The 18,440-nt window shown below is 38.0% G+C and overlaps 1 protein-coding gene across 1 annotated transcript in view; it reads right to left on the reverse strand.

The window, feature by feature from the left end:
* LOC110115519 (protein FREE1) overlaps positions 1–17,501 on the reverse strand; it is a 59,806-nt gene extending 42,305 nt beyond the window's left edge. Inside the window, exons 1-3 of the mRNA XM_020848780.2 lie at positions 16,705–17,501; positions 10,690–10,776; positions 10,453–10,584 (exon numbers count right to left, since the gene is read on the reverse strand). Of these exons, the coding sequence (XP_020704439.1) occupies positions 10,453–10,584; positions 10,690–10,776; positions 16,705–17,406 (921 nt within the window). The 5' untranslated portion in view covers positions 17,407–17,501. The remainder of the gene's footprint in view (positions 1–10,452; positions 10,585–10,689; positions 10,777–16,704) is intronic.
* Between the last annotated feature and the right edge of the window lie 939 nt (positions 17,502–18,440).

Here is an 18,440-nt window from a genome sequence, read left to right on the forward strand (position 1 = left end):
GATGCTTGTATGTTGATGACGGAGTACCAAGAAGTGGCTCTTTGAGCAAAGACGGCCTTTGAGGCAATACATAATGAAATGAAAATGAATGGCCATAAACGATGTGTACCTGATCAGTACAATTCGGTACTCCGGGACGGATGTATACATTGTGAAATAACACATATACGAGTATTTCATGTTCTCTAATGTCAAGCATATCATGGTTCACATACATTAAGATATCTACTAGTTCATGAGTCGTTTTGTAGTTTTAAATTTCACATGTTCACCAACTTTAGCCATGTTGTCATTTACTGAGCGTAGCTCATTCCCTAGTTTTGGGAAAATTTCAGGAGAACCTACGCTGAGGTGATGGCTGATCACCCAAGGTTCACTTACAGCCGTCGTATACCGGGTGACAGGTTCCACTTGTCTCTTTTGTTGTTTTGTTATAGTTTAGATTATTTTGGGTGGCTGAATCTTGTTGGTTATATTTTTGCTTTGCCACCTTTGTACATGTATGTTATATAAATAGCTAGAATTGCTTATCTGAAGATTAGTGGCGCTTGTTTCCTACGTGTTTGAAGTTCTTACAGTTATACTTTATGTCTTTAAAAAGTTTTAGAAGTTATGGTTTAATTGCCTGTCCGATTTCCGTTCCCGCCTCGTCTATACGAGCTAACCGGGCCGGGTCGTGACAACGAAAACCTGATGTTTTTCCTGAACGGGATTGCTGTCCAGAATTCTGCATGTTGGTAAACTGCTGTTCAACATATTCCTGCAATTCCACACTAGCTGGCCAGCCCCAGAATTCAACCCATTGCTGTCCAGACTTCTCAAGGCTGCTGTTTCGCATATCAAGCACCTGAAACCTGCTGTTTAGGAGATTTAGAACATGTAATTGCTATCCAAGGTGTCTAGCAGCACCAGGAGCAGGCCGAATCATGGCAGACCCTTATTGGGTGCTGTCCAGAGCCCTTCCACGAGTCCAGGCTGCTGTCCCAACTACTATGATTGTTGTCTAGAGGGCTCCGCACCTTTCCCTTGTTTTCCCACCAATTGGAGAGACTTTCGAAGGCTGTTCAAGGCAGCTAGGAATTTCAGACTGCTGTCCAGTACTTGCAACCTGATGTCCAACACTTTGGGAAGCCATCTAGACCACATTGGAGCTGTCCAAGCTACTTCCCACTTGGTAGTTTGATGTCCAGGGAAATTTGCACATGTTTTTTTACTGTCCAACCCGCTAGAAGGTCTTCAAACACTGTCTGGACATTCCAGACAGCTGATCACACCTTCAGGAATGTTCTTGAATGCCTCCTACTTCCTCCCAAGTCTTCTTACAGTCGTGGGAACTACGTATTTTCTGATTATTTGGGTAAACTCCACTCCAATTCTCTTATCTCCTTAGTTTACTCATCAATTATAGTTTTAATGTGATTTACGACGATCGTGCCAATTATTCTCCGTAAAGTTTAGTGTTTAGTAGAACTGTGCGATGGTCATTTCATAGTACTTATCTTATTGTTAGCATAAGGATTTATTGTTGAAACCATTCATGTATGCAAAGTTAAATTAACTTGATTGTTTTTTGATCTTAACTTTTACGCGCGTGATTCGGCCTAAGCTTGTCTTACCGCTCTTTGTGTTTTATTGCGTCGTTTAAATTCACCATTAATATATAATTATTTGTTCTAGGAATATTAAGTGTGCAAATTTCTTAAAGTAATTCATCTTTGCATGTTCGTTCCACATCAAATGTTAACCTGAAAAGGAAAGGTCCAAAATTTCAAGATTCAGCAGGGATTCCATTGTGGTTTAAAACATGATAATATAATAAACATTAAAAATATATAATAATTACTTAAATGGCAATATATATATATATTTAATTGCATCTCTATGTCTTAATTTCTAATTAAACAAGCAAAAGACTATAATCTATCTAAAATAACATCAATTTTATAGTAAATGATTTGACTAACCTATTCAGCTTAAAAATCTTCTAAAAATTGAAGAATCGATGTGCTCTGGATAAAAAAAAAGCAAGAGAAAGATTGAATTAATCAAACATGATTTTTTTTTTACATTTAGATAGAATTTTGAGCCACATTAAAAAGCCGTTGTTCTTTAAAATGGTGAACATTCAATGGTTCACTAGGCTAATCACTGGTTTGAGTGATTTTCCCTGGTTATTTACCAAGCCGATTTTTTTAATAATTCTAATTGGTTAAAGCATTAGGTCACAACTTAACCAATTGAACTAGTCAGGATACTCCGATGTTTTAAAACCATGGTAATGGCATACCACTGAGCCCTTATCAATCATGTCCAATATCATTTAACCATAAGTGGGCATGTTGCTAACTCTACAACATGTAATCAATTGGTATTTCTAGTTCTTATCATTAAACGGCCAAATTCAATCTCAAATGCACATCCTTCAAATACACTTCCATCTTAATATGCTAGAGACACTTGAAAAAAGGCAAGTCAAGGTTGTTAGTCATGCTCCCTAGATGTTATGGATGAAAGTCATTTAAGTTGATAGATATGATCCACTTGTAGATCCACGATGAGGGAACTAAGGGATCAACCCATCTAAACTAAAAGCTTTATCTTTATGCATCTTCCCCAAATCTGGATCAAATTCATTTTTTGGGTTTCTTATTAATTTGCTCATTGTGCCTTTCCAAAAATTCTTTTCCTTATAAACCTCATTTAACAATTTTTCATAGAAACAAATTCTTCTTTTATTAATTTCTTTATATTTAACAAATATTTGATTATCATCTATTTTAATATATCTAAATTGATCAAAGTCTCTAGATATCTTATGCTTCCTTAGCTATTTTATGTATCTCATTTCTTTATTCCCAAGTATATAATCTATTATATAAGTCACCAAAATTTATAGCCTTTGGCTTACTCACTACCCCCATTATAAGACTTATAGCTCTCCATAATCATTGTAGGTTTCAATACTTTTGCCACTACTTAAAGTACTTGTTTCAATTATAATATTCTAGACCTCATTACTCCAGCACCAAACCTCCGTACTTGTATATGACCTATTTCTAAACTCTCCTGAAACATCAATAACAATTTTTTTTAATGAAACTAGTGATCTTCTACAGCAAAAAAATTTGAATCAAAGTATAAAATTTCAATTTGCCTCACTTAACAACTTCTCTTCAATAATTAACAACTTCTCATCCTTCCGGTTACAATATCTTATCCTAAAGCAATTAGATATTTTAATTATTTTTCTTAGACTCTTATCATATACATTACTAACCATTACTCTATATTGTATGGTCAAATTTTCTCCTGAAATCGCCTTACAATTTTTACAAAATGATGTACCCTTCTAGTTTCTTCTAACAAAAATGAAATTTAGTCGTATTTTTCCACAACAAATTTTAGCTTCTACCATCATACTTATAACCACTATAAAACATCTCATAAATTACTCTACTATAACATATATTGTTTATTCAAGTCACCTTAATAACTATCCACTCTTTCTGAAGTAAACACCATAATAGTTTATCTAAATTTTTCTAAAATTAATTTTTAAAACCTTCATCTAATCTATTGTGACAAGCATAAGCACCAACCCATTAAAAATTTCATCACCAATAATTATCTCAATCACAATCATCCTGTCAATAAACATATTCAACTCAACAAATAAAATATCTCGACTCTATATTAATTACCATCCCTACCCCATTACTATCATTAACCCTCCCAAAATACAACTTATAATATTCATTGTACCAAGATTTTTCACCTTCTCATTTAGTTTCTTACAAACATATGATGATAATTCCCTCGAATCATTCTGTTGACTAATTATCATGTCTTTCCATTCAAAGTTCCAACATTCCATATAGCAAATCAAAACCTTACCTTTAGACTGTGATAGGAAATACTTGAGTTCGCAAGTAACCCTAAGGTTATACTTGAGTTCTCAAGCAATCCTAACACAAAACGAAAAGCAAACAGCAGCCAATCTGCTGTCCACAGCAGAAAAACAGCAAAACCACAAGAAAAACTAAGAGAAAACTCAAGAAGAAAATTGGATTCCACTAGACGATGAATAAAATAGCAAGATACAAGAGATCCTCAATTCGAGAGGAGGATCGTCTCTCCCAAATCTCTAGACAGTTGTCTAGAGCCCAAGCCTCCCAGAAACCCTAATTTCAATCAACCAAAACATAACCTCTCCCTAATCCCCTCATGCACTTTAATACAAAAGCTTTCCTAATCTAATTTCCCTCCCAAAGCATTAGCCTTCTCTCTCTCTTAATTTAAAAATCAAATAATGGGTGGGACCCATTCATTCATGCGGCCCAAAGAAGGAAGAGGCGGACTGTGTCCGCCTCTTATACACCCGCTGGACTGGCCAGCGGGCTTTCTGAGCCGGTTCGGACAGAACCGGCGTAACAATACCACCCTCCCAAAAAATCACCTTTTCCTCAAAGTGAAAATCTGGAAACTGCTTTTCGTCCTCTCGTATGGCTCCCACGTGGCCTCGTAGTCAGGAAGGTTCTTCCACTAGATCAACACTTCCTTAGTTCCATCTTCTTTCTCACGAACCCCCATCAGTTCTAAGGGTTCCAGAACCACCTATAGATCCTCAGTAAGTGTCACCGGTAGCTCGGTGATGGTTGTGTAGTTACCAATGGCCCTTCTCAATAGTGAGACATGAAAAACAGGATGGATGGTCGCCGCTGATGGTAACTTCAGTCGATATGCTACTGCCCTAATTTTCTCCAATACTTCATACGGCCCAAAATACCTTGGAGCCAGCTTTTCATTTCTCCTGTTGGCGACTGTCTTCTGTCTATAAGGTCGGAGCTTCAAAAATACACTCACCCACTTCAAACTGTATGTCCTTTCTATGCCCATCCGCTTGTTTCTTCATAATTTGCTGAGCTCTCAGTAAATGTCTCTTCAACTCCTCTACAACTCAATCCCTCTCCTCCAAGTACTCCTCCACTGACGAAACTGGAGTACTGCTACTCCCAAAGATTGCACCAAGTGAGGGGGGTCTCTTCCATACAACACCTTGAATGGAGTCATCTGTGAAGCAGAATGAAAAGATGTGTTGTACCAATACTCTGCCCATGATAGCCACTTAGCCCATAGCTTGAGTGTCTTTGACACAAAGCATCTTAGGTACGTCTCCAAGCTCCTGTTGACTACTATCCGTCTGTGAGTGGTAAGATGTACTCCTCTTCAGAACTCTCCCTTGCAATCTGAACAACTCTCTCCAAAAGTGGTTTAGGAATACCTTGTCTCTGTCTGATACGATCGCCTCAGGTACTTCATGTAACGTGACCACCTCCCTAATGAAAGCTGAAGCCACTCACTGCTGTGTAGGGGTGTCGGAGGGGAATGAAATGTGCATACTTACTCAACCTGTCCACCACCACCAAAATCACCGTGAATCCCTCTAAACGGGGCAACTCATCAATAAAATCCATAGAGATCTCCTCCCAGACTTGACCTAGTAAAGCCAATGGCTAGAGTAGCCCCCCTGGTGACATAGCTAGATAATCATTCCTTTGGCAAATCTCGCACCTGGATACCATCTCTTCCACATCCTTATGCATACCTTTCCAAGACAGCTCTGCCGCCAGTCTTCAGTCAGTCTTTAGCACTCCTGAATGACCTCCCACTGCAGTCCCATGGAACTCCTGGAGCAAATGTGAAATGTGAATTGATGTTCTGGGCAACACAAACCTCCCCTGGTACAGCAATCTCTCCCCTTCCAATGAATATCCTGGATGGCTGCCCTCTTCCTTTAGTAAGTCTGTCCTGATCTTGTCTAGTTCTTCATCCCTGGCACTCTCCTCCTTGATGGCTTCCCAATCCAGCATCATTGGGACTGATACAGCCATCGTCTGCAGCTCCCCCATGCACCTGGACAAGGCATCTGCAGCCTTATTTTCTACCCATGGTCTGTACTGAATATCAAAGTCATAGCCCAGTAGTTTGGATAGCCACCTCTGATGATCCTCTGTCACCATGCGTTGTTCCAGCAAATATTTCAAGCTCTGTTGGTCGGTCCTGACGATGAAATGTCTCCCGAGTAAGTAGGGGCGCCATTTTTGGATGGCCAAAATGATTGCCATTAATTCCATCTCATAGACGGACTTCAACCGGGCTCTTGCAGTCAACACCTGACTGAAATAGGCAATAGGATTGTGATTCTGCATCAACGCCGCTCCTAATCCATACCCCGATGCATCTGTCTCAACTATGAAGACCTGAGTAAAATCTGGCAAAGCTAAGACCGGAACTATGGTCACAGCTTTCTTCAACTTCTCAAATGTTGTCGTGGCTGCCTACCCCCATAGGAACCCATCTTTCTTCAACTGCTCCGTGAGTGGCCATGCTATAGCGTTGTATCCCTTCACAAATCTTCTGTAGTACCCTGTAAGCCCTAGGAATCCCCTCAACTCCTTCAGATTTTTAGGCAGTGGCCACTTTAACATAGCTTCAATCTTAGACTGATCTGCTGCTACCCCTTCCTTGGATACCACGTGCCCCAAGTACTCCACACTGGCTTGTGCGAAGCAGCACTTCTTCAAGTTAGCCCATAGCTGGTGCTCCTGGAAAACCTCTAGCACCTTCCTTAAATGCCCCCAATGCTCCTCCTTTGTTCTGCTATACACTAGGATGTCATCGAAGAATACCAAAACAAATCGCCTGAGATACTATTTGAAGATCTTATTCATGAGTGCCTGGAACGTGGCGGGAGCATTGGTGAGGCCAAAGGGCGTCACTAGGAACTCATAGTGGCCCTCATGAGTTCTAAAACCAGTCTTGGGCACATTTTCTTTCTTCATTCGAATTTGATGATACCCTGATTTCAAGTCGATCTTGTTGAAGATCGCTGTTCCACTCAATTCATCTAACAGCTCATCAATCACTGGTATAGGAAACTTATCAGATACAGTTTCCTTGTTGAATGCACGGTAGTCTACACAGAACCGCCAGCTGCCATCTTTTTTCTTCACCAATAGAATAGGACTAGAGAACGGGCTGGTATTGGGCCTGATGATCCCTGCTTCCAGTATTTCTCTGATCAACTTTTCTATTTCGTCCTTTTGAAATTGAGGGTAACGGTAAGGTCGCACGCTGACAGGTGACACTCCCTCCTTCAATGTGATGGCATACTCTTGCTCACTGGGTGGTGGCAACCCTAAAGGGGGTTGAAAAACCTCATAAAATTCCTGGATCAAAGGCTGCACATAGAGAGGTACGTCTCCCCCTTCCTCCAAACTCACTCCCTCCAATCTGTGTAATTCCACCAAATAGCCTTTCCCCTCCTCCTGAATTGTTTTGATTAGGTTGCCTTGGTCAGCCCCGCATCACCTTGAATCACCCTCTTCCTTCCTCCCTTCACCAACTCCATCCTCAGAGTACCCCAATTGATCTTGATTTCCCCTAAGGTCTATAACCACTTCATCCATAGGATGACATCCGTACTCCCCAATTCTAGTGGAATGAAGTCTTCCTTCACTGTGATACCTTAGATCTTCAGCACCACCCCTCTACAGACTCCTCTTCTCATTTCTACCTTTCCCGTGCCCATCATCACCCCATAGCCTCTTGTATCTACTAACTCCAACCCCAGCAGCTCCACCATCTGAAATGAAATTGTGGGTTGCTCCACTATCGATCAATATCACAACTTCACGGTCAGCTATCTCTCCTTTCACCTTCATAGTGTGTCAGAGTGAATCCTACTACGGAGTTAAGAGAGACTTCTGCCACATCCAGATGCAGCTTCTCCTCCTCCTCTCCAGATTTGCTCCCACCTCCCTCCTCGTCTTCGCAGACAAGGAGAACTTGAAGAGTTCGGTCCTTGCATCTATGCCCCGGCATGTATTTCTCATCACATTTGAAGCACAACCCTCTTGCCCTCTTATCCTGCATCTCTTTTTCTGTCAGCTTTTTGAAATGTCCCCCATTTCCTCCCCCAGCTTTCTCCTTTGGTGCTTCCTTCAGATTCCCTGGCGCTACCCCTCTTGTGGTAAAAAAGTGGTGGTCATCCTGTATGACCCCCCCCCCCCCATAGCCCCCCCCCCCCGAATAGTTCCCTCTAGCTCCCCTTTTTAATTTCTTTTGATCCTCCACCAATTGCGCCAGCTCCATAGTCTTGCCTAGGTCCCTCGGCTCCATCACCCTAATTGCTGCCCGTATCTCAGGTTTCAACCCCTTCATGAAGTTCTCTTCTAGGACTGACTCTGAGATGTGATCCAATCTGCTAGCCAGGTACTCAAATTTATCCCGGTAATCCGCCACAGTCCCTTCTTGAGTCAAAGCAAATAATTGCTCATAGAAGTCTCATCCCCCATTGGCTCGAAAACGCTCTAATAAGCAATCTTTGAATTCTCTCCAGCTCCAGATAGGCTCCCTCCTGTCACGCCACTGGTACCATGCCAAAGCTTTTCCTTCCAAGCACAATCCCGCCGCCGTCAGCTTCTCCTCCTCTGTCAACCCGTTGACAGCAAAGTAACGCTCCACCTTATAGATCCAGCCATGGTTGTCTTCACCCTCAAAGACGAGCATCTTCAACTTCCTCACCCGTGGGTCTCCTCCGTTTCCCCGGTATCCTCCATAACCTCCCATTCCTCAAAGGAGAAGAGTTCCCCAAGTGTCCCGATCATCCCTCCGACGATTATACTCGAATCCCTCTTCATACTCTCCTCTTCTCCCTTCAAAATCATCACATCGACGCTGAATTCCTTCAAATTCAGCACCTCGACGATGACGTTCCTCCCTTCTTCCTTCAAAAACAGCCCCTCGACGCTGAATTCTTTCGTATTCAGCACCTCGGCGATGAAATTCTTCCCTTCCCCCTTCAAAATCAGCACCTCGACGCTGGCTTCTTTCAAATTCAGCACCTCAGCAATTGAATTCTTCCTTCCTTCCGACAAAATCAGCCTCCCGTTGGTCGTATCTCCTACTTATCTCTTCTCTAGAAAGCGGTTCTAGAGGGGGCATGTCATTCTCCTCCTCCAGGATCTCCACCTCCGAATTCCTCCTCCCCCGTAACGGGTTCAGATTTTCTCCCATGCCATGGCCGTCGGTGGTCTCTCGTACTTCTGATGTCGCCGGATTGGTCTTCATTTCAAGTAATTTCTTCATCATTTCTTCCATCACGGTGAACTTCCCCTCTAACATTTCATTGTTGGAGGTGATTTGATTTTGAAAATCGAAAAATCTTCCCTCCAAATCGAATTTCAATTCTCCGATTTCGCCTTCCAAGACTTCTACCTTCTTCCCAGTCATCGTTCTTCCCAAGAATCACAAAGATCTTTTACGGAAATGAAAATCCCACTGAAATTTCAGGATTTCAGCCGCCAACGGTCCCAATAACGACGCTTTGATACCAATTTGATAGGAAATACTTGAGTTTGCAAGTAACCCTAAGGTTATACTTGAGTTCTCAAGCAATCCTAACACAAAACGAAGAGCAAACAGCAGCCAATCTGCTGTCCACAGCAGAAAAACAGCAAAATCACAAGAAAAACTGAGAGAAAACTCAAGAAGAAACTTGGATTCCACTAGACGATGAATAAAATAGCAAGATAAAAGAGATCCTCAATTCGAGAGGAGGATCGTCTCTCCCAAATTTCTAGACCAAGTTGTCTAGAGCCCAAGCCTCCCAGAAACCCTAATTTCAATCAACCAAAACATAACCTCTCCCTAATCCCCTCATGCACTTTAATACAAAGCTTTCCTAATCTAATTCCCCTCCCAAAGCATTAGCCTTCTCTCTCTCTTAATTTAAAAATCAAATAATGGGTGGGACCCATTCATTCATGCGGCCCAGAGAAGGAAGAGGCGGACACTTCAGACTGTGTCCGCCTCTTATATACCCGCTGGATTGGCCAGCGGGTTTTCTGAGCCGATTCGGACAGAACTGGCGTAACAAACTAGGTCAACCATAGCCCACTTTTCACTCTGATTGGGCTGGATTGGCTCAACATGTGGCACAGCAGCTATGGTTGTCTTAGCCACTCTTGCCTGGTTTTCATAACAATTGGGTTAAGTCGTCACGCACTACTTAAAATCACACTATGATAAATATATTATTTACTTCTCAACAAAATAAGGGCATATGATGGCACATTGTTTCTAGCAAACACACTGAAACTAACCAACTTCAAATTTGAATTCTTTTTTTTTTTAAATCTTATAATTGATTATCCACCTAACATCAACCCTTGGCCTTTTTCGTCGGGGATTAGGACAAAGAATAACAATTCTAGTTTTATGTAAGTAAATAACCACTACATAAATCATAGTAATCAAAAAGGAGGAAAGCCATCAAATCTTGACGCTAGCAGCAGTCAGCTTGTATTAAAAGATAATGACCTTGCTCCAAATGTTATCTTTGTAAAAAATCATAAACATGTATTTTGAATACAAGAAAGGACATCAGACCTGAGCTATTGCAGCGGTCACAGTGTCGAGCATAGTATTGGAAGTGTAACTGTTAGATTGCAGCCGTATTCGCCTAGATTCAATATCAACAGAGCTTTTAGCCCAGAAAGCAAATATAGATGAATCCATTACCTAATTTAAATAGAAAAAAAAAAAAGCAGCGTCACTAAATTTCTACAAAAAGAGTTGAATTCAAATCCAAAATAATTATTTCAATGCAAAAAGAAATCAACTTACTTCCCATCTTGTCAGATTCTCAAGCGGATAGATTCTCAATGTTCTATTACTGCCTGGATCAAGCATGTGAATCCCATCCAAACCAACCTATGGAGTTCAAATTTTATTTTTCAATAAAAGTTTGGATAAGGAAAGGGCAAATGGTCCCCAGTGGTATGCTAAATAGTCAGCTTTATCTCATTAAACAATGATATTAATATTTAACAAGGAAAAACAAACATGCTAATAACTTTACTTTAGACTCGGGAAGATGGACCCAATCAGAAGCTTACAAATTAAAAATGAAAAACCATGAGCTTTTACATACTATCATATTGATCATAAGTAAATATACTTAACATAACACAGCCTATTAAGTGTTGTCCTGTCATATAGATTCCTTCTTATTGAGTGTGATTCTAAGTAAATGTCATCAAAGCTCAATTTAACCCATTCCCTATATTGTCTTATGGTTTTGAAAAACATAACTTATTTCCCTTCGCTTACTCTTCATGGGGCGTTAAAAATGCTCTCCATATTTATGGAAGTGTGAAAAAAGGCCAAGTTTATAAGGGTGGTTGCTGGGCGGTACAACAGCATCAAATAATGACTTAAAAAAAACACATTATGTCCTGCCACCCCCTCCCCGCACCCTCCATGTAAACCATCAATCAGTCAGTTATTCAATTGTTTTTTCAATTCGTTTTTTCATATCAGACAATATATAGTATATGTTGGCAAATAGAACACAACAAAAGCATAAAAGCCAAGGAAATCTACAAGTTAGCACAAAGAAAAGCAAAAAAGAAACTCAAAAACATAAAATGGATGTTTTTGCCAAATATGAAAGCCCATATTCATATACCTTGTTTTATCAATGATTTGTGCAAAAAATAACTAAACTAACTTCAATTTAGATGACAAATCCAACATCAAATGGCTGATTAAAGGGATCAATATCTGGATGCTTAAAAGAGCCTGTTTCCCTTAATTTGATTGCATCTCATGTCACCTTACACCAACAGAAACAACTTTCTTTATCAAATCAACCAAAATAAATTAGTCCGAATGCTAACAACATTATCAAGGCATCCTCTAACAACACCAAATGGTCCAATTAAGTAGCCTATCATAACACAACAACTTTCTCGGGTCTCAACATACACTGTGTTTTATTAAGATAGGTCTAACGTGGATTTATTTTTGTCTCCATAACGATCATTACATTTCTCTCCAAAGGAGGCCACTATTTGATTGTTAATATATATTGACTTTTAGTTTTAGTAATTACAAAGCATTAGAATAGATTCCATCTATAACCACACTCTCTAATGAGTTGGAACAACCAATTATGATGGTTAATGGATGGCTTAGCCAAAACTCTATTGGATAGGAAAAGTTTTAACTTTTAATATACAACAACAACAAGCTTTGATCCTACTATGGGGTCGGCTACATGAATCTTTTTTCTCCATTGTGTTCTGTTAATAGTCAAATTTTCATTTAAATCTAATAAAAAAATGTCATTTCCAATATTTTCTAACCAAGTCTTTTTAGGTCTACCTCTACCTTTCTTAACGTAGGCTAAATCTAATACATCTACCTCCTAACTGGATCATCAAAAGATCGATGTTTTATGTGACCAAACCATCTAAGGCGATACCTTTAAGAGTAAAGCCACTCATTCACCTAAGCATCCTCATCTCTGTAACGCTTTAACTTAATTGTACGCTTCTTTTTTAATGGTCAACATTCTGCATCATAAAGCATTGTAGGTCTCACCACAATCTTATAAAACTTTCCCTTAAGTTTGAGGGGTACTTTTCTATCACACAACAGACCTGATGCATTCCTCCACTTCAACCATCCAACTTGAATTTGACTAATAATATCTCCATCATTTCACCATCACTCTAGATAATAGACCCGACAAGTACTCTTATTAATGACTTTATCTTGCAAACTCAAAATCCTCTAATTAGATTTATTACTACTAAAATTACACTCCATGTATTCAATTTTAGATCTACTCAAACAAAGCCTTTAGACTCTAAGGTTGACATCCATAATTCAAGTTTACTTTTAACTCCCTCTATAGTCTTATCAACAAGAAGAATATCATCAGCAAAAAGTATACACTCGGGTACATCCTCCTGTAAATATCTAGTAAAAACATCCATGACTAAAGCAAACGATATGGATTTAAAACTGATCCTTCATGTAATCCAACTAAAATAGGAGAACACTTGGTCTAACCTCCTTGTGTAATTGTGTTTGAACACAAGTAGCAGCTCCTACATGCATATCCTTAATGGCTTGAGATAAGCATTATTAACCCCTTTCTTTTCTAAAACTCTCCATAGCACTTCTCTTGAAACTCTATCATAATCTTTCTCTAAATCAATAAATATCATATGTAGATCCTCCTTATTCTCCATATACTTCTACATCAAACCTCTCAATAAATGTATAGCTTCCATAGTAGACCTACCCGGCATGAATAAAAATTGATTTTGAGAAACACTAGTATCACGACGTAACCTATGCTCAATAACTCTCTCCCAAAGTTTCAAAATATGACACACAAACTTAATTCCTCTATAATTCACACTCTTATGAATCATCTTTATTCTTAAAAATAGGAATCAACACACTCATTCTCCACTCATTTAGTATATTTTTAGCCTTTAAAATAATATTAAAAAGTTTCATAAGCCAAGAAATTCATTCATCTCCTAAGTATTTACACATCTCTATTGAAATATCATCAGGTTCAATAGTTTTGTCACACTTCATTTCCTTTAAAACATCTCTAATTTTGCCTTTACAAATACGCCAATAAAAACAAAAATCTCTATTTTCATTTAGGGTGCTAAGGTCACTAAAGTCAATCGTATTCTCACAATTTTCATTGAAAAGCTTATCAAAATATCTCATCCACCTTGTTGAATATCTTATTCTAATAAAAGTATTTTTTATATTCATCATTAATGCACTTCACTTGAATTAAATCATTACTTCTCATATCACTTTACTTGACTAATTTATGCATACATCTTTAGCCCTCCTTACTATCTAATCTATTATATAAATCATTAAAATTAAATTCTTTGCAACACATATAAATCTTTATATCTTTATCGATTTTTTGAATTTTAACATATAAACCAATTTTAATAACAAAACTTCTCATTTTTAATATTTTCTTGCACATTTTGATTCTACCACCAACTATTTTTACTATTATGAGATTTTTCTTTTCATACTCCAAGCACATCCTTTGCAACAATTTTAATATCATTAGTTATTTTTCTCACATAATATTAGTTTCTTCATGTACAATCAGAATCTAAAGATCTTGAATCTTGCTCTCAAAAATATTATTGTTAGTGTTATTTTAAAATAGATAAAATTAATTTCATTATAGCAAAAAATTGCCTATAAATTTTTTTTATAAAAAATTACAAGGAGAGTTAAATATTATTTCATTCAGTAATATCAAAGGCAAGCCAGTGCTCGCCAAGATGCTAAATCAAAAAAGGCGAGGCTCCAACACTTCAACACCTTCCAAGGAAACTTCATCACCAAGGTGCTAATGAGTGCCTTAGTGCAAAGCGCTTGGTGTCAGGGTGCTCGCCACTCTGATGCAATTTTTTTTAATTATTTTTAAAGCATGCACCACCATAATATATAATGGAGGGTTACAAATCTAATGATATGGAAGAGAGTATAAGTGTTGAATACGATGAATATATAGTAGCAAATATTAGATAAATCTTACACTATGGAAGCTACAAAGTCAAGTTTTTATCTGCATATTTAAACTGAGCACATATTTTTTAGGACGCGAGAATATTTTGTTCTGAATAATCTATTTGAGAAGGTTTGTCATTTTGAAATTTGGCATGGCACAAAATTTGAAAATTTATTTATTCCCAACTGCATTTTAAGATTTTATTGTGATTGTTCATATCATACTCCCCAAAAGCATTGCTCATGATTAAAATAGCCGAAATTTTTAGCATCCCAACCCATGCTAGCACCTATGCTGGCGCCTAATGTCATGTGTATTAGACAGCCATGTTGCCTTGAGGGCACTTAGCACATTTAATGCCACTAATTTCATTTAGTTATTTGGTCCTAGTCAAGCTTGCCTCAGTTCACGAAAGGGCTGCCAAATCAGAATTAGGCATCCTTTCACACTTATTTATATCTTAATATAGTAAGTAAAAGTCACCCTTAAATTAATAAAAAAAGAAGTAAACCTTAAAAATTAGGACCATAATAGCAACCATTCGGGAAAGCATTTCAAGAGCATCAAGGGACCAATCAATTTGCATCATCGTTTATCCAAAGCGTTCATAATTTTAATAAATTTATTTAATAAAAACTAGCAATAACTTGAGAAAAAAGTAAATCTAATGTTGATTAACACGGGATACTAGTTAAGTTTGTAGGAGATATAATTTTAATTATAATTTGTCCTAAGAAGTTTCTAATAGGAACCATTAAGTCAGTACAAAATTTTGGACCATATAAGATTGTAGGGACAATAAGTGACAATGCTTATAAATTAGATCTACCTTCGAATACAAATAGTTCAGTAATATTCAATTTAGCTGATTTGATTTTGTAGTGAGATCTGACAACTGACAGTTTACAACTCTTTCATCCAAGTTTTCATCTCCACATTCTTCATTTCCTAAGATATTGGTGACAACCTCTACATTTATTCCTACGCTAACATCAATGTCAACTTGTATTCTATGTTCTCACATTCCAGGTCAAATTCTTGCTAGCTCAATTATTTTCACTATTGATAATGGAATTCAGTGGAATGGTCTCTCATCTCTTGAAACCTCTTGATTGATAGTTAAGGAACTAAAACAGTTATGCCCCACAAGATCTTCTTTTTCATAGTCAAGTTCTAAAAAGATATAAAATATTGATGCAAGGCGCCATAGTCGTTATTGTTATAGGCACTTTCGTAGTCTAAATATTTACTTAGAACATTTTAATTACACTTATCATTCTCATCATATTTTCATTTTGTTGGACCCTCGTGTTGTTGTTGGAGCATTATTTATGATTTTTATTTTTTTAGCATTATTTATGATGTGATTTGAGCCTTAAATGTTATTAGGTCTTTTTTATTTTATTTTATATTATCTGTTGCAGACAATGTGAAATGTTGATTACTATGTATTATTATTTAGTAGGTTTTCACCAACCCACCATGCTCAAAATGATAATGGTTCGTAGTTGTGAGTGAAGCATTTTCCATCTTTCAACTTCTTTGCCACTTTTTTTAACTTCACCATCTTTATGACTTCTGCAGTGCCGTTCTATTACCGAATCTCCCTTAGCTATGGTGATCATTGACAGTTAAGTTTTTTAAGATTATATATATATATATCCTTATATTATAACGAAATGAATGATGAAATAAAAGTTTGAGACTCCCAGCTTGCTCATGTGCTTTTTTTTGCTGAAGCAAATGATTTATTCAGTGAAATCAGTGCTTACACTTGGCGAAAGACTTACAAGGATTGGAAGATAGCTATTACGACAAAGGAATAATTGTAGAAACAATCTTTCAATTGTTATGTTATCATTTTATTTACATATTCACTTCTTCAAAACTCCCTTCTAGGATTCCATCTATTCTTGTGTCTCAAAAATCAATTAACATTAATATATCTATCTGCAAATCACTTGTTCACAGTTACAATCTACTTGATTTAGTTTTGCGGATAATATATCGAATCTAACTAATACTTCCAGTCTTTTGCTGTATTTCTTTCAATCTTCCTGTAAATATTTTTAGATTTACTTTTTCCCAATTGATAAAATTTCATATAGTTTTCTTGTGAAGAACTCAACTTAGCCCTCTTCATCCATTCTTAAAGTAGCCAATGTACATTCCTTCAATGAGCTTAATTACTACAAAATCACCATAAAAATGGATCATACATATATATATATACACACACACACACACAATTTCATGATTATTTTGTTCATTATCTTACGAACCTGGCAAAGAACATCCATGGTGCTCTGCCCGGCGCTCTCAGCCAACAACTTAACCCGGAACTTCTGCACTCCACTCCGCGCATCATGCTGCGTCTCTGCTTTGGGCTCCGCTCTCACCACCTTTCCCAAGCTCCCCACCTGCTCCCTCCCAGATGAAGAGAACCCCAAAGATCTCCCATAATCATCAAAACCAGTCCAAGAAGACGAAGAAGAAGACATCACAGACCCCGTTCCATGTGAGCCACAGGGCTTACCGCTACCCCCTTCATAGGCATAGACGCCCTCTCCAAACTCACTGTAACCAAAATCATTCTCTAGTTTATTACCACATAAACCATCAACACCAAGCACCCCAGCTCCAAAATAGGGGTTCTCGATCACAGGATAAGAAGAGACAAAGGAGGGATTTTGATGAGAATTGGTGAACAAATGTGCCGCGTAATTTGCCGAGGGATACTGGGGGTTGTAAGGGAGATCGGGAAGAAGGTGAGGATACGTTGCTGGCGGAGGATTGGGCGGGGCTTCCGGTATTTGGGGATAGGGTATGGAGATGTCCGATGGAGAGAAATGGGAATGAGAAGGGACGTATGCGGAGCTCGGTTGGGATTGCTTTGGGCAGGGGAATTCGCTAGGGTTAGGGTAGGAGTGAGGATAGACGAAGGAATTTGATGAATTGAAGCTGAAATCGTTCCCACGTTGCATATCTGAGAGAGATCTTCCCCTTCTCCTACAAACACACAGAAAGAATATGGAATTGGAGGAGAATTGTTGAAAACAGCGTTCAATTTCAGTAGAGATATCTTTCAACCTCAAACACAATGGTACTTCGGTTTAGAGTTAAATTTGTTTAATAATTATTTAGTTACTCAACTAAAATTGGTCCCATAATTGGAGGTTTGGCTATTAATCAAAAAAATTTGGGTTCAAATCTTAAGTATGTGATGCATGTGTGAGTTTATCTTAATCAGCCTAAATATTCAAAATAATAATAATTTGTTATTGAGTTGGAGCTCATTTATTACACTCGAGCATTTCCACCTACACACCATAAACTTTCACGCTGAGGATAAGCAAAATATTAAGTTGTGAGGATTTTGTTAAGGGAAATATTGTATTAGATCCCAATGAATGTGTTTATATTTAGTTAATGTTGTGCAAGAATTTCCTCAAAAAATAGAGAAATTTAACAAGCATTGAACAAACCCCTCAGCATCGGAACCATTAGTGTTGCAGCGTCTCTAAATTGCACAATAATTCAACGCAAGAGCGTCGACATCGGAAGTGCCATAAGGCCAGATGATATAAGCGAGCGCTGCAGCTCCCAACTTTTACAACGCTGCTACAATGTAGTTGACAAAGATAAGTATTGCGTCGGCTAAGCAAATAGCTGCACCGGGTCAACCCAAAGCTGCAATGAAGAGCCTTTAGAGCCGCTGTGGCCTAAATTCATAATTTTGAACTAATGTTGTGAAAACCTAAGTAGACTATTATGCTTTAAATTAAAATGGTTATTTTCAATATCTCTCGCTCTTAATTTAACCTATGAAGTTGTCATTCGTAGAATTAAAATATAGTGTGATATATTACCTTGATAGAGGAATATTTGAATAATTATGAGAATTAAAATGAAATATTGCACGAATAAACATAGGATGTTTACTATAACAATCCGAATTTTATAAAGCAATTGAAAATGAAAAAATATATATATGAATTCATATTTGAATTGAGTGCAA

This window comes from Dendrobium catenatum, unplaced genomic scaffold (genome assembly GCF_001605985.2).
Source record: "Dendrobium catenatum unplaced genomic scaffold, ASM160598v2 fragScaff_scaffold_651, whole genome shotgun sequence".
NCBI classification, from domain to species: domain Eukaryota; kingdom Viridiplantae; phylum Streptophyta; class Magnoliopsida; order Asparagales; family Orchidaceae; genus Dendrobium; species Dendrobium catenatum.